General features: G+C 44.0%; 1 protein-coding gene across 1 annotated transcript in view; it reads left to right on the top strand.

Annotated features, from left to right (window-relative positions):
• Positions 1-2599: 2599 nt before the first annotated feature.
• LOC120018907 (F-box only protein 40) overlaps positions 2600-17384 on the top strand; it is a 32133-nt gene continuing 17348 nt past the window's right edge. The window contains exons 1-4 of the mRNA XM_038962127.1: positions 2600-2922; positions 3026-3090; positions 7214-7350; positions 7462-8964. Coding sequence (XP_038818055.1) covers positions 2600-2922; positions 3026-3090; positions 7214-7350; positions 7462-8964 — 2028 coding nt within the window. The remainder of the gene's footprint in view (positions 2923-3025; positions 3091-7213; positions 7351-7461; positions 8965-17384) is intronic.

The following is a 17384-nucleotide window of genomic DNA, read 5'->3' as shown; positions in this document are numbered from 1 at the left end:
AATGACTACCCTACTGATGGTATATTATTATATTAGTGACTACCCTACTGATGGTATATTATTATATTAGTGACTACCCTACTGATGGTATATTATTATATTAGTGACTACCCTACTGATGGTATTTTATTATATTAGTGACTACCGCTACTGATGGTATGTTTAGTTAGTATAGATAGTAACTACCCTACTGATGGTATTTTTATTATTTAGTGACTACCCTACTGATGGTATATTATTATTATATTAGTGACTACCCTACTGATGGTATATTATTATTATATTAGTGACTACCCTACTGATGGTATATTATTATATTAGTAACTACCCTACTGATTTATATTATTATATTAGTAACTACCCTACTGAAGGTATATTATTATTATATTAGTGACTACCCTACTGATGGTATAGTATTATATTAGTGACTACCCTACTGATGGTATAGTATTATATTAGTGACTACCCTACAGATTTATATTATTATATTAGTAACTACCCTACTGATGGTATATTATTATATTAGTAACTACCCTACTGATGGTATTTTATTAGTATATTAATGACTACCCTACTGATGGTATATTATTATATTAGTAACTACCCTACTGATGGTATAGTATTATATTAGTGACTACCCTACTGATTTATATTATTATATTAGTAACTACCCTACTGATGGTATATTATTATATTAGTGACTACCCTACTGATGGTATATTATTATATTAGTAACTACCCTACTGATGGTATATTATTATATTAGTAACTACCCTACTGATTTATATTATTATATTAGTGACTACCCTACTGACGGTATATTATTATATTAGTGACTAGCCTACTGATGGTATAGTATTATATTAGTGACTACCCTACTGATTTATATTATTATATTAGTGACTACCCTACTGATGGTATAGTATTATTATATTAGTGACTACCCTACTGATGGTATATTATTATATTAGTGACTACCCTACTGATGGTATATTATTATATTAGTGACTACCCTACTGATGGTATATTATTATATTAGTGACTACCCTACTGATGGTATTTTATTAGTATAATAGTAACTACCCTACTGATGGTATATTATTATATTAGTGACTACCCTACTGATGGTATATTATTATATTAGTGACTACCCTACTGATGGTATTTTATTATATTAGTAACTACCCTACTGATGGTATATTATTATATAATTACCTACCCTACTGATGGTATATTATCATATTAGTGACTACCCTACTGATGGTATATTATTATATTAGTAACTACCCTACTGATGGTATATTATTATATTAGTGACTACCCTACTGATGGTATATTATTATATTAGTGACTACCCTACTGATGGTATAGTATTATTATTATCTTTCAATGAATTAAAACCTTATCTTAAAAATACTGTGACAGTATATAATGCAAGGAAGTAATACCGTCCTCATTTAGAGAGGGGCTCATGTTGTCTCCAATTATTGAGATTCTCAATATATATTTAATATATTTCACACGACTTAACACTGATTTGGTAATGACCGCTTTAGTCTGCAGCTGTCATTCTCTTTCTCAGTGTTAAAAAGTCCACGCAAAGACATGATTTTGAAATGCTTTGGTTTGAATCTGACTAGATCTAGTGGATTTTATAGCTTGTTCAAACTAATTCAAACACCACTAGTGACATCTGCTGGTATACTGCTGTAGGAGATGAGTCCATTTAGTAAGTACAGTATAAATACATGTGACCTCAAACAAAAATACATTTTCCACAAAGAAACAAGAACACAATACAAGGCCACTTCAAAGTTGATACAGAGAATGAATGTTATCTGATTTATTGCATTACTGTATTTGATCATTACTTAATCTGAAGTCATCACGGCTTAAAACAGGCCATTCAACAGACTATTGATTATTGATTGACTATTGGTGGATTAACACTCCATAGACACTAGTCTAGTGGTATCGGAGCCAGTAACTTGACCTTGTCTGTCAAAGGCTTAGTACCAGTGCTCTGTCACACTGGCCTGTCAACCCCTCTGTCTGGCTATTTATAACGCATAGACACACTGCAGAAGCTGATCAGAAAGGTAGGACAGTAGTCAGAAGTGCTTACAAACATAACCCCGACTGACAGAGACAGAGGGACACAAAGAGGCACAGAGGGTGAGTAGGGACATTAAGCTTATTTTTCTGTTGAATTTTGATATAAAATATTACCGGGCAATATTTTGGTACTTTGCTGCACTACTATACTAAGAACATGTGTGTTTGTTTCTATGAGCAAGAGTGAGATGAATACTGTTTTAAAGTGGTCAAGTGGTCTCTGTGGTCTCTGCCTTTAGGTTCCACGTATACGTTCCCATTGATCTATTTTCATTGGTTTACTTTTTGAGATGGTGAAATTCTTCTGAACAAATAATATTTGTCGATATGGTGAGTGTATTTGATGAGATCTCGGTGTCAAACTACACAGTTAATCATCAAACTACAAAGTCCACCAACCCCATACGGTAGGATATTCAACATGACAATCAAAAACGCCAAAAAAACAGTATTCCTCTCTCTCCCTCTGTAGGTGAAAGGCAGTATGTCCCCAGAGGGGCTTCATCAGCACTGTGAGAGGTGTTACAGCCTCCACTGCCAAGCCCCCGTGAACACCTCTGTCTCCTGTGTGGTCATTAAGTGTCATCTACATTGTGGCGCTGCCTTCCATAAGTGTAAGGAGGAGGAGCACCAGTTACTATGTCCCAATGAGATGGTCCCCTGCCTCAACGTTGACTACGGCTGTCCCTTCACCATGCACCGCCACAGGCTAGCCAAGCACCTGGAGGTCTGTCCCGCTAGCACTGTCATCTGCTCCCAGCAATGGATCCGCTTCCCAGTGGAAGACACAGACTCTTCCATCTACAGGTATGCTGTGCTGTGGTGTGGTGTGGTATAATCTGCTGTGCTGTGCTGTGCTGTGGTATAATGTGCTGTGGTGTGGTGTGCTGTGGTGTGCTGTGGTGTGCAGTGGTGTGATGTGGAGTGATGTGATGTGGTGTGCTGCTGTGTCTTCCACTGGGAAGACGGATCCCCGTTAGTTCCTGCCAAGGCAGCAGCTACTCTTCCTGGGGTTTATTATGGATCCCCATTAGTTCCTGCCAAGGCAGCAGCTACTCTTCCTGGGGTTTATTATGGATCCCCATTAGTTCCTGTCAAGGCAGCAGCTACTCTTCCTGGGGTTTATTATGGATCCCCATTAGTTCCTGTCAAGGCAGCAGCTACTCTTCCTGGGGTTTATTATGGATCCCCATTAGTTCCTGTCAAGGCAGCAGCTACTCTTCCTGGGGTTTATTATGGATCCCCGTTAGTTCCTTCCAAGGCAGCAGCTACTCTTCCTGGGGTTTATTATGGACCCCCATTAGTTCCTGCCAAGGCAGCAGCTACTCTTCTTGGGGTTTATTATGGATCCCCATTAGTTCCTGTCAAGGCAGCAGCTACTCTTCCTGGGGTTTATTATGGACCCCCATTAGTTCCTGTCAAGGCAGCAGCTACTCTTCCTGGGGTTTATTATGGATCCCTGTTAGTTCCTGCCAAGGCAGCAGCTACTCTTCCTGGGGTTTATTATGGATCCCCGTTAGTTCCTTCCAAGGCAGCAGCTACTCTTCCTGGGGTTTATTATGGATCCCCATTAGTTCCTGTCAAGGCAGCAGCTACTTTTCCTGGGGTTTATCATGGATCCCCATTAGTTCCTGCCAAGGCAGCAGCTACTCTTCCTGGGGTTTATTATGGATCCCCATTAGTTCCTGCCAAGGCAGCAGCTACTCTACCTGGGGTTTATTATGGATACCCATTAGTTCCTGCCAAGGCAGCAGCTACTCTTCCTGGAGTTTATTATGGATCCCCATTAGTTCCTGCCAAGGCAGCAGCTACTCTTCCTGGGGTTTATTATGGATCCCCATTAGTTCCTGTCAAGGCAGCAGCTACTCTTCCTGGGGTTTATTATGGATCCCCATTAGTTCCTGCCAAGGCAGCAGCTACTCTTCCTGGGGTTTATTATGGATCCCCATTAGTTCCTGCCAAGGCAGCAGCTACTCTTCCTGGGGTTTATTTTGGATCCCCATTATTCTTGCCAAGGCAGCAGCTACTCTTCCTGGCGTTTATTATGGATCCCCGTTAGTTCCTGCCAAGGCAGCAGCTACTCTTCCTGTGGTTTATTATGGATCCCCGTTAGTTCCTGCCAAGGCAGCAGCTACACTTCCTCGGGTTTATTATGGATCCCCATTAGTTCCTGCCAAGGCAGCAGCTACTCTTCCTGATGTCCAGCAAAAATAATACAGTTAATACAATTTAAAAACATTACAAAACATTCACAACAGATTTCAAAACACACCACATATCTACAGCACAAAATCCATGTGTACGTGTGTGTATAGTACGTATGTTATCATGTTTGCTGTTCCATATTTGTACTATTTTCTAAATTGTAGAATAATAGTGAAGACATCAAAACAAGGTAAACATATATGGAATCATGTAGGAACCCTAAAAGTGTTAATTAAAACAAATTAACATATATTTTATATTTGAGATTCTTCAAAGTAGCCACCCTTTGCCTTGATTACAGCTTTGCACACTCTTGGCATTATCTCAACCAGCTTCATGAGGTAGTCACCTGGAATGCATCTCAATTAACAGGTGTGCCTTGTTAAAAGTTAATTTGTGGAATTTATTTCCTTCTTAATGTGTTTGAGCTAATCAGCTGTGTTGTGACAAGGAAGGGTTGGTATACAGAAGATAGCCCTATTTGGTAAAAGACCAAGTCCATATTATGACAAGAACAGCTCAAATAAGCAAAGAGAAACAACAGTCCATCATTACTTTAAGACATGAAGGTCAGTCAATACGGAAACGTTTCTTCAAGTGCAGTCACAAAAACCATCAAGCACTATGATGAAACTGGCTTCAATGAGGGCCTCCACAGGAAAGGAAGACCCAGAGTTACCTCTGCTGCAGAGGGTAGTTCATTTGAGTTAACAGCCTCAGATTGCAGCCCAAAGAAATGCTTCACAGAGTTCAAGTAACAGACATCAACATCAACTGTTCAGAGGAGACTGCATTAATCAGGCCTTCATGGTTGCTGCAAAGAAACCACTACCAAAGGACACCAATAAGAAGAAGAGAGTTGTTTGTGCCAAGAAACACGAACAATGGACATTAGACCGGTGGAAATCTTTCCTTTGGTCTGGAGTCCAAATTTGAGATTTAGCCCTTACACATCTCCAGGCTGTGTAAGAGCTATTTGACCAAGAAGGAGAGTGATGGAGCGCTGCATCAAATGACCTGGCCTCCACAATCACCCGACCTCAACCCAATTGAGATGGTTTGGGATGAGGTGGACCGCAGAGTAAAGGAAAATCAGCCAAAAAGTGATCAGCATGTGTGCGAACTCCTTCAAGACTGTTGTAAAAGCATTCCAGGTGAAGCTGGTTGAGAGAATGCCAAGAGTGTGAATGAAGGCTACTTTGAAGATTCTCAAATATAAAAAATATTTTGTTTAACACTTTTTTGGTTACTACATGATTCCATATTTGTTTTCCTTGTTCCGATGTGTTCACTCTTATTCTACAATGTAGAAAATTGTAAAAAGAAAGAAAAACACTTGAATTAGTAGGTGTGTCCAAACTTTTGACTGGTAATGTACTTTATCTATTTTTAAATCACCATTTTCTGCTTGCATGAGTTTCTTGATGTAGAACAGAGTTCCATGTAGTCGTGGCTCTATGTAGTGCTGTGCACCTCCCATAGTCTGTTCTGGACTTGGGGACTATGAAGAGACCTCTGGTGGCATGTCTAGTGGGGTATGGATGGGTGTCTGAGCTGTGTGCCTGTAGTTCAAACAGACAGCTTGGTGCATTCAACATGTCAATACTTCTCACAACTACAAGTAGTGATGAAGTCAACTTCTCCACTTTGAGCCAGGAGAGATTGACATGCATATTATTAATATTAGCTCTCTGTGTACTACCAAGGCCCAGCTATGCTGCCCTGTTCTGAGCCAATTGCAATTTTCCTAAGTCTCTCTTTGTGGCACCTGATCACACGATTGAACAGTAGTCCAGGTGTGACAAAACTAGGGCCTGTAGGACCTGCCTTGATGATAGTACTGTTAAGAAGGTTTATTATAGACAGACTTCTCCCCATCTTAACTACTGTTGTATCAACATGTTTTGATCATGACAGTTTACCATCCAGGGTTAATCCAAGCAGTTTAGTCACCTCATCTTGTTCAATTTACACATTTTTCATTACAAGATTTAATTGAGGTTTAAGGTTTAGGGAATGATTTGTCCCAAATACAATGCTTTTTTAAATATTTAGGACTAATTTATTCCTTGCCGACCACTCTGAAACTAACTGCAGCTCTTTGTTAAGTGTTGCAGTCATTTCAGTTGCTGTAGTAGCTGACGTGTATAGTGCTGAGTCATCTGCATATGTAACCGGTGCTGTACTGCACCGCTGTAACTCTGCGTTGTGTGTGGTTGATTGAGACTATAGACGTGGACTTTGGAGATCAGATAGTTTTAATCAAGCAGAATTCACTCGCTGCATCCTGCATCTGCATCCAAAAGAAAATAAAACATTTGTAGAGCACATATGTTCTGTGAATCGTCGCCTCTTTCTCTCATAGTGCATCAACATGATTTTTGAATACAAAAATTAGTACAGCCTCTCCTTATTATACATAACATATTTTACATAGATAAAACCACATACCTCTATCCAAAAGAAAATAACACATTTGTAGAGCACATATGTTCCGCGAATCGTCGCCTCTTTCTACAACAGATGCACAATACAAGGGACTGGGATCATTCGAGGAGCTAGCAATCGTTCACACATACAATAGCCTGCTAACACCTTAGCTAGCTATTAACCACATGTTGAATTCAGAATGTTGATATCATCCTAAAAAGTACAATTACAAGTGCATCTTAACAATACCATCCACTTATGAGTAACCTCTAAATATACAACGTTATTCATGAACGAAACACTGTGTGTATGACTTTGTGCTTAAAAGAATCAAACTTATCTGAAGCCGACAGAAAAAGCGTGCCTACCTCTCATAGTGCATCACAATGATTTGAGCACGAGCACGCAGGGCATAACATAAGTACACACTCCCCAACTCCCAAATCAACATGACATATTAAAGGAGTTTACTGCTATTGCTACAGGACCACCCTGGTTGACCCTGAGAAGCAGCTGAACGTGTCCATGGCCCTGAGAGACCAGGAGCTCCTCTTCAGATGCCTCAAGATGAAGAACGTCTTCCCTGAGCTGATGGAGAAGGTAATGCGTCCTGCTGTGATATTGTTTTACATATTTCTGTTCATATTTTGTTAATAGCTTAGTAAAGTTTTCTGCATCAAACTGGCTAGCTTTGTTGTCTTCTTTCTGAAGGTGGAAGCAGAATCTGCTCAGAAAGAGATAGATGTAGGGGTCACCAGCTCTGCAGGTGAAGGTTGTAGTTCATTAGACCCCAGTGAAGCAATGGAAGATGGATATAACGGTTATGGAGATGGGATGGAGCTGGAGAAGGAACTGAGTCAGGAAGAAAGGGAGGATGGGATGGAGCTGGAGAAGGAACTGAGTCAGGAAGAAAGGGAGGCCTTGGCCAAGAACAAGGACGTTCTCCAGAACTACAGTTCCTATGAGACCATGTTCAGAAAAGAGATGAAGGGATGCCAACAAACCGTCAAAAACATGGAAAAGAAGTTGAATCCCGGTGATGGTGAAGAAGAGAAAGCATTTAGCTTGTCAAATGGTCATGGAGAGCTGGATGGGGATGGATCATCCAAGGAGTGCCAGGAGAATGGAGCTACTGCACGTGCTGTGGACGTCACCAGGTCTGGCCTTGCACCGTGGCAGGACGGGGTCATGGAAAGACTGCGTAGAGAGGTCACCACTGCAGACTACAACATGTATTTGGTCCACCATGGAGCTATGCTGATCAACTTCGGTCAGCTTGCCGCCTGCACCCCAAGGGACAAGGACTTTGTTTATGGAAAGCTGGAGCCCATAGAGGTTCAAACTGTCAGAACGTTCAACGTTCCCACGAGCTACCGGCCGAAACGGATTCACATGCGCGACCCTTGGTCACCGATGGTCAACAAGAGTGTTGACACGTCAGATCTAGGCGTGTCCGTAGAAGATCTTCCAAAGTGTGATGAAGTCAATGCAACTTTGTTGTGCTTCTTGGAGAAAGAGCTGAAGGGTCACAACATCTCAGAGGGTGGAGGAGCAGACGGCTTCTATGTACACATTGGAACACAGACTTACAACATCCCATCTGCTCCGTTCAAACCTGAAGCCTCTCTGGCAGACATCATCACAGACACACACAAAGGCCTCTATGTCCAGATCCAAGCTGAGGACATAACCAGAAGACACAACTTTACCAACTCTGCCTTTAGTTACCTCTGTGGCCACGTCTTCCGCCGCGATGAGTACCACACTCACTTCAAGAACGTGCACTTGGACATCCAGTCCTGCCTGAACGGCTGGTTCGAGCAGCGCTGTCCTCTAGCGTACCTAGGCTGCAACTACAGTCAGAGCAGGTTCCATCCCGCAGGTCAGAGAGCCACAGTCACCTACCGCCAGGATCTCAGCACCTTCAGCCTCAAACCAGAGGGCCCCTCAATGCTGTCCGACTCTGAGAAAACCATCAGCATCACCTCTGACAGGAAGCATCCCCGTAAACTGGACCTGTTGAGCAGACTTCCCTTTGAGATCCTCCATCACCTGGCAGGGTTCCTGGACAGCTTTAGCCTGTCTCAGCTGTCCCAGGTGTCCCAGTTGATGAGGGAGGTGTGTGTCACACTGCTAGAGGAGAGGGGGATGGTCTATCTGAAATGGGAGAAGAAGACCTCCCATGGGGGGTCTTCATGGAAATGTAGAAAACACGTGAGTACTTTGCTTGAATTTAAAATATATATATATGTTTTTAAGGGATGGAAATCATCCCTTTTAGTGTTATTACATTGTCTTGTCTTATCTGGTATAGAGTCCATGGTTATTGAATGTAAATGAACCACCAACATAGTGTCTTAACAGGGCGTTGGGCCACGAACCAGAACGGCTTCAATGCAGCTTGGCATAGATTCTACAAGTGTCTCTATTGGATACGGGACCATTCGTCCACGAGAAATTCCATAAGTTGGTGTTTTGTTGATGGGGGTGGAAAACCCTGTGTCAGACGCTGTTACAGAATCTTCCATAAATGTTCACACACACACACACCATTTAAATCCACATATTCTCCTTTTAGACCCCTCTTTCAAAGTCACTGAGATCTCTTCTTCTAGCCATGGTAGCCAAAATAATGGGCAACTGAGCATTGTATACATGACCCTAAGCATGATGGGACGTTAATTGCTTATTAATTAACTGAGGAATCACACCTGTGTGGAAGCACCTGCTTTCAATATACTTTGTATCCCTCATTTACTCAAATATTTCCTTTGTGTTGGCAGTTACCTGTATATACTGTATACATACAGTACCAGTCAAAAGATTAGACACACATTTTTACTATTTTCTACATTGTAGAAGACATTGTGAAGACATCAAAACTATGAAATAACACATATGGAATCATGTAAGTAGCCACGCTTTGCCTTGATGACAGCTTTGCACACTCTTGGCATTCTCTCAACCAGCGTCATGACATTCTACAATGTAGAAAATATAAAACATTAAGAAAAACCCTTGAATGAGTAGGTGTGTCCAAACTTTTGACTGGTACTGTATACAGTGGCAGTTGTGGCTTGTATGGCTCCCTGGGCGAACCCACATTCAGTGCCACCCCCGCCACCAAAAAGAAGAACGCACCATTCTGCACTAACTGTCATTTTTATTCAGACATTTGAAACAACACAAAAAAATAATCATAACATTTAAAACCACATAAATATAAAAATATCTACAAAAATAAGACAAAAAAAGTAACAAAGACAAATAGAAACAAATGTGTTGATTTGGCACTCGAGCGTCAATACATTACCCATCCCCCAACACTGTTAACCAAGAGTCGAGACTACATTACCCATCCCCCAACACTGTTAACCAAGAGTCAAGACTACATTACCCATCCCCCCAACACTGTTAACCAAGAGTCGAGACTACTTTACCCATCCCCCAACACTGTCAACCAAGAGTCGAGACTACATTACCCATCCCCCAACACTGTTAACCAAGAGTCGAGACTACATTACCCATCCCCCAACACTGTCAACCAAGAGTCGAGACTACATTACCCATCCCCCAACACTGTTAACCAAGAGTCAAGACTACATTACCCATCCCCCCAACACTGTTAACCAAGAGTCGAGACTACATTACCCATCCCCCAACACTGTTAACCAAGAGTCGAGACTACATTACCCATCCCCCAACACTGTTAACCAAGAGTCAAGACTACATTACCCATCCCCCCAACACTGTTAACCAAGAGTCGAGACTACATTACCCATCCCCCAACACTGTCAACCAGGAGTCAAGACTACATTACCCATCCCCCAACACTGTCAACCAGGAGTCAAGACTACATTACCCATCCCCCAACACTGTCAACCAAGAGTCAAGACTACATTACCCATCCCCCAACACTGTCAACCAGGAGTCAACACTACATTACCCATCCCCCAACACTGTCAACCAAGAGTCGAGACTACATTACCCATCCCCCAAAACTGTCAAACAGGAGACAAGACTACATTACCCATCCCCCAACACTGTTAACCAAGAGTCGAGACTACATTACCCATCCCCCAACACTGTCAACCAAGAGTCGAGACTACATTACCCATCCCCCAACACTGTCAAACAGGAGACAAGACTACATTACCCATCCCCCAACACTGTCAAACAGGAGACAAGACTACATTACCCATCCCCCAACACTGTCAACCAAGGGTCAAGACTACATTACCCATCCCCCAACACTATCAACCAGTAGTCAAGACTACATTACCCATCCCCCAACACTGTCAAACAGGAGACAAGACTACATTACCCATCCCCCAACACTGTCAACCAGGAGTCAAGACTAAATTACCCATCCCCCAACACTGTCAACCAAGAGTCGAGACTACATTACCCATCCCCCAACACTGTTAACCAAGAGTCAAGACTACATTACCCATCCCCCAACACTGTCAACCAGGAGTCAAGACTACATTACCCATCCCCCAACACTGTTAACCAAGAGTCAAGACTACATTACCCATCCCCCAACACTGTTAACCAAGAGTCAAGACTACATGACCCATCCCCCAACACTGTCAACCAGGAGTCAAGACTACATGACCCATCCCCCAACACTGTTAACCAAGAGTCAAGACTACATTACCCATCCCCCAACACTGTCAACCAAGAGTCAAGACTACATTACCCATCCCCCAACACTGTCAACCAGGAGTCAAGACTACATTACCCATCCCCCAACACTGTTAACCAAGAGTCAAGACTACATGACCCATCCCCCAACACTGTCAACCAGGAGTCAAGACTACATTACCCATCCCCCAACACTGTTAACCAAGAGTCAAGACTACATTACCCATCCCCCAACACTGTCAACCAAGAGTCAAGACTACATTACCCATCCCCCAACACTGTCAACCAGGAGTCAAGACTACATGACCCATCCCCCAACACTGTCAACCAAGAGTCAAGACTACATTACCCATCCCCCAACACTGTCAACCAAGAGTCAAGACTACATTACCCATCCCCCAACACTGTTAACCAAGAGTCAAGACTACATTACCCATCCCCCAACACTGTCAACCAGGAGTCAAGACTACATTACCCATCCCCCAACACTGTCAACCAAGGGTCAAGACTACATTACCCATCCCCCAACACTGTCAACCAGGAGTCAAGACTACATTACCCATCCCCCCAACACTGTCAACCAAGAGTCAAGACTACATTACCCATCCCCCAACACTGTCAAACAGGAGTCAAGACTACATTACCCATCCCCCCAACACTGTCAACCAGGAGTCAAGACTACATTACCCATCCCCCAACACTGTCAACCAGGAGTCAAGACTACATTACCCATCCCCCAACACTGTCAACCAAGAGTCAAGACTACATTACCCATCCCCCAACACTGTTAACCAAGAGTCAAGACTACATTACCCATCCCCCAACACTGTCAACCAAGAGTCAAGACTACATGACCCATCCCCCAACACTGTCAACCAAGAGTCGAGACTACATTACCCATCCCCCAACACTGTTAACCAAGAGTCAAGACTACATTACCCATCCCCCAACACTGTCAACCAAGAGTCAAGACTACATTACCCATCCCCCAACACTGTTAACCAAGAGTCGAGACTACATTACCCATCCCCCAACACTATCAACCAAGAGTCGAGACTACATTACCCATCCCCCAACACTGTCAACCAAGAGTCGAGACTACATTACCCATCCCCCAACACTGTCAACCAAGAGTCGAGACTACATTACCCATCCCCCAACACTGTCAACCAAGAGTCGAGACTACATTACCCATCCCCCAACACTGTCAACCAAGAGTCAAGACTACATTACCCATCCCCCAACACTGTCAACCAAGGGTCAAGACTACATTACCCATCCCCCAACACTGTCAAACAGGAGTCAAGACTACATTACCCATCCCCCCAACACTGTCAACCAGGAGTCAAGACTACATTACCCATCCCCCAACACTGTCAACCAGGAGTCAAGACTACATTACCCATCCCCCAACACTGTCAACCAGGAGTCAAGACTACATTACCCATCCCCCAACACTGTCAACCAAGAGTCAAGACTACATTACCCATCCCCCAACACTATCAACCAAGAGTCAAGACTACATTACCCATCCCCCAACACTGTCAACCAGGAGTCAAGACTACATGACCCATCCCCCAACACTGTCAACCAAGAGTCAAGACTACATTACCCATCCCCCAACACTGTCAACCAAGAGTCAAGACTACATTACCCATCCCCCAACACTATCAACCAAGAGTCAAGACTACATTACCCATCCCCCAACACTGTCAACCAAGAGTCGAGACTACATTACCCATCCCCCAACACTGTCAACCAAGAGTCAAGACTACATTACCCATCCCCCAACACTGTCAACCAGGAGTCAAGACAACATTACCCATCCCCCCAAACACTGTCAACCAAGAGTCAAGACTACATTACCCATCCCCCAACACTGTCAACCAGGAGTCAAGACTACATTACCCATCCCCCAACACCATCAACCAGGAGTCAAGACTACATTACCCATCCCCAAACACCGTCGACCAGGAGTCAAGACTACATTACCCATCCCCCCACACTGTCAACCAGGAGTCAAGACTACATTACCCATCCCCCAACACTGTCAACCACGAGTCAAGACTACATTACCCATCCCCCAACACTGTCAACCAGGAGTCAAGACTACATTACCCATCCCCCAACACTGTCAACCAGGAGTCAAGACTACATTACCCATCCCCCAACACTGTCAACCAGGAGTCAAGACAACATTACCCATCCCCCAACACTGTCAACCAAGAGTCAAGACTACATTACCCATCCTCCAACACTGTCAACCAAGAGTCGAGACTACATTACCCATCCCCCAACACTGTCAACCAGGAGTCAAGACTACATTACCCATCCTCCAACACTGTCAACCAAGAGTCGAGACTACATTACCCATCCCCCAACACTGTCAACCAGGAGTCAAGACTACATTACCCATCCCCAACACTGTCAACCAGGAGTCAAGACTACATTACCCATCCCCCCAACACTGTCAACCAGGAGTCAAGACTACATTACCCATCCCCCAACACTGTCAACCAAGAGTCAAGACTACATTACCCATCCCCCAACACTGTCAACCAGGAGTCAAGACTACATTACCCATCCCCCAACACTGTCAACCAAGAGTCAAGACTACATTACCCATCCCCCAACACTGTCAACCAGGAGTCAAGACTACATTACCCATCCCCCAACACTGTCAACCAGGAGTCAAGACTACATTACCCATCCCCCAACACTGTCAACCAGGAGTCAAGACTACATTACCCATCCCCCAACACTGTCAACCAGGAGTCAAGACAACATTACCCATCCCCCAACACTGTCAACCAAGAGTCAAGACTACATTACCCATCCTCCAACACTGTCAACCAAGAGTCGAGACTACATTACCCATCCCCCAACACTGTCAACCAAGAGTCGAGACTACATTACCCATCCCCCAACACTGTCAACCAAGAGTCAAGACTACATTACCCATCCCCAACACTGTCAACCAGGAGTCAAGACTACATTACCCATCCCCAACACTGTCAACCAAGAGTCGAGACTAAACCAATTCACCTTGGTGGTGTGCAGAATGGTTGTATATTATTCTTAACGATTTCGCACAAACCAGAAAAAAATACAACAAAATGTCTGTGAAACTATATATTCACAGTATTATGAATGAATTGTGGTTTATTTGGTAGCATTTCGTAGTGTGACTGATTTTACTAATTGCGTTAGTACTGTACAAAGTTAAAGGTGCACTATTTGATAGATTCCCCCGCTCCCCCTACCTCGGGCTTCCAGAGGGGAGACCTGAGGTCAACCTACCCATGTCGCCTATACCTATATAATCCGCCACTGACTGTCCTATATATATATAAATAATTAAAATACATACATATATACACAACAGCAACCTAAAGACTTTGCTATCTCTATCCCCACCCATCCCCTCCAGAGGCAGGCAGGCCTATAGCCTAAAGTCTATGGTAAGACCAATACTGGTGGATGTAGTCCCATCCCCTCCAGAGGTAGGCAGGCCTATAGCCTAAAGTCTTTGGTAGAACCAATACTGGTGGATGTAGACCCATCCCCTCCAGAGGTAGGCAGGCCTATAGCCTAAAGTCTATGGTAGGACCAATACTGGTGGATGTAGTCCCATCCCCTCCAGAGGTAGGCAGGCCTATAGCCTAAAGTCTATGGTAGAACCAATACTGGTGGATGTAGTCCCATCCCCTCCAGAGGTAGGCAGGCCTATAGCCTAAAGTCTTTGGTAGAACCAATACTGGTGGATGTAGACCCATCCCCTCCAGAGGTAGGCAGGCCTATAGCCTAAAGTCTATGGTAGGACCAATACTGGTGGATGTAGACCCATCCCCTCCAGAGGTAGGCAGGCCTATAGCCTAAAGTCTATGGTAGGACCAATACTGGTGGATGTAGACCCATCCCCTCCAGAGGTAGGCAGGCCTATAGCCTAAAGTCTATGGTAGAACCAATACTGTTGGATGTAGACCCATCCCCTCCAGAGGTAGGCAGGCCTATAGCCTAAAGTCTATGGTAGGACCAATACTGGTGGATGTAGACCCATCCCCTCCAGAGGTAGGCAGGCCTATAGCCTAAAGTCTATGGTAGGACCAATACTGGTGGATGTAGACCCATCCCCTCCAGAGGTAGGCAGGCCTATAGCCTAAAGTCTATGGTAGGACCAATACTGGTGGATGTAGTCCCATCCCTTCCAGAGGTAGGCAGGCCTATAGCCTAAAGTCTATGGTAGGACCAATACTGGTGGATGTAGACCCATCCCCTCCAGAGGTAGGCAGGCCTATAGCCTAAAGTCTATGGTAGGACCAATACTGGTGGATGTAGACCCATCCCCTCCAGAGGTAGGCAGGCCTATAGCCTAAAGTCTATGGTAGGACCAATACTGGTGGATGTAGACCCATCCCCTCCAGAGGTAGGCAGGCCTATAGCCTAAAGTCTATGGTAGAACCAATACTGGTGGATGTAGACCCATCCCCTCCAGAGGTAGGCAGGCCTATAGCCTAAAGTCTATGGTAGGACCAATACTGGTGGATGTAGGCCTATTCGTCCTGCCATCGACTTTCCTTGGAAAGTGAAAGGTAGAATGAACATGTGTTTGGTTGTAAACATGTCACTGGTTCTAAACAAAGCCTAAGGTTGAAACATACTGTTGTTGTTCGGTCATATGATTTAGCTCTGTCTACTGAACCCGCCAGGTGGTCCGTCAGTCACCGTGTGATAGCATAGTTACCAGGTCACCCTAATATGACCGCCCAGACCTATGAATGGCATACAGCCACATTCTCTACATCTCTTCTGGACAGAGAAATGGATCCAGCCTAGTCTGAGGGTTGCTTCCCAATCGGCGCCCTATTCCCTGTAACCTGAACTACTGGACTATGTAAGGTAATAGGTTGCCACTTGGGATACATGCTAAATCTCAGTCTTGTCCCAACAGGAACCCTATTCCCCATATAGAGCTATAGTCCCTGGTCAAAAGTAGTGCACTATGTAGAGAATAGGGTGCCATAGGGCCCTGGTCAAAAGTAGTGCACTATGTAGAGAATAGGGTGCCATAGGGCCCTGGTCAAAAGTAGTGCACTATTTAGGGAATAAGGTGCCATAGGCCCTGGTCAAAAGTAGTGCACTATTTAGGGAATAAGGTGCCATAGGCCCTGGTCAAAAGTAGTGCACTATTTAGAGAATAGGGTGCCATAGGCCCTGGTTAAAAGTAGTGCACTATTTAGAGAATAGGGTGCCATAGGCCCTGGTTAAAAGTAGTGCACTATTTAGGGAATAGGGTGCCATAGGGCCCTGGTCAAAAGTAGTGCACTATTTAGAGAATAGGGTGCCATAGGGCCCTGGTCAAAAGTAGTGCACTATGTAGAGAATAGGGTGCCATAGGGCCCTGGTCAAAAGTAGTGCACTATGTAGAGAATAGGGTGCCATAGGGCCCTGGTCAAAAGTAGTGCACTATGTTAGAGAATAGGAGGCCATTTGGGATGAATTCTAGTCATATGACAGCTGTTGCAATGTAAAGAGCCCCCTGACTACTCCCTGCATTCCTCTCAGACACGATTATGAGTTGAATTACCCATCCCAGTGTTTTGGCACCAACCAATCAGAGAGAGAGAGAGCTAGTCTGTGTGTCCTCGGGACAAAGAGCCAATGATATCAGTGGTCTGGAATGCCACCAAGCCCTTGTTCCCAGTCAGCTCTGCCACACTAACGACTCAGTTATCTCATAACTGGCTCCAGCTCAAATGGTACCCTTGTCCCTTTGTAGTACATTTGTTTTGATCAAGAACTGTAGCACACTATTGGTAGGGAATAGGATGCCAACTGGGATGCACATACAGACAACAGGTTGCTAGGCAGGAAATCCATACACATCAACAATGGGAACAGTATAAACCTGCATACGGAATAAACAGGATTTTGTTACCAATGAAATAGAGCTTCATATCAAGATGTACCATCAGAACTTAGTATAC

The sequence above is a fragment of the Salvelinus namaycush genome, chromosome 23 (genome assembly GCF_016432855.1).
Source record: "Salvelinus namaycush isolate Seneca chromosome 23, SaNama_1.0, whole genome shotgun sequence".
Classification (NCBI taxonomy): Eukaryota; Metazoa; Chordata; class Actinopteri; order Salmoniformes; family Salmonidae; genus Salvelinus; species Salvelinus namaycush.
This window is presented reverse-complemented; position numbering and strand designations above follow the sequence as displayed.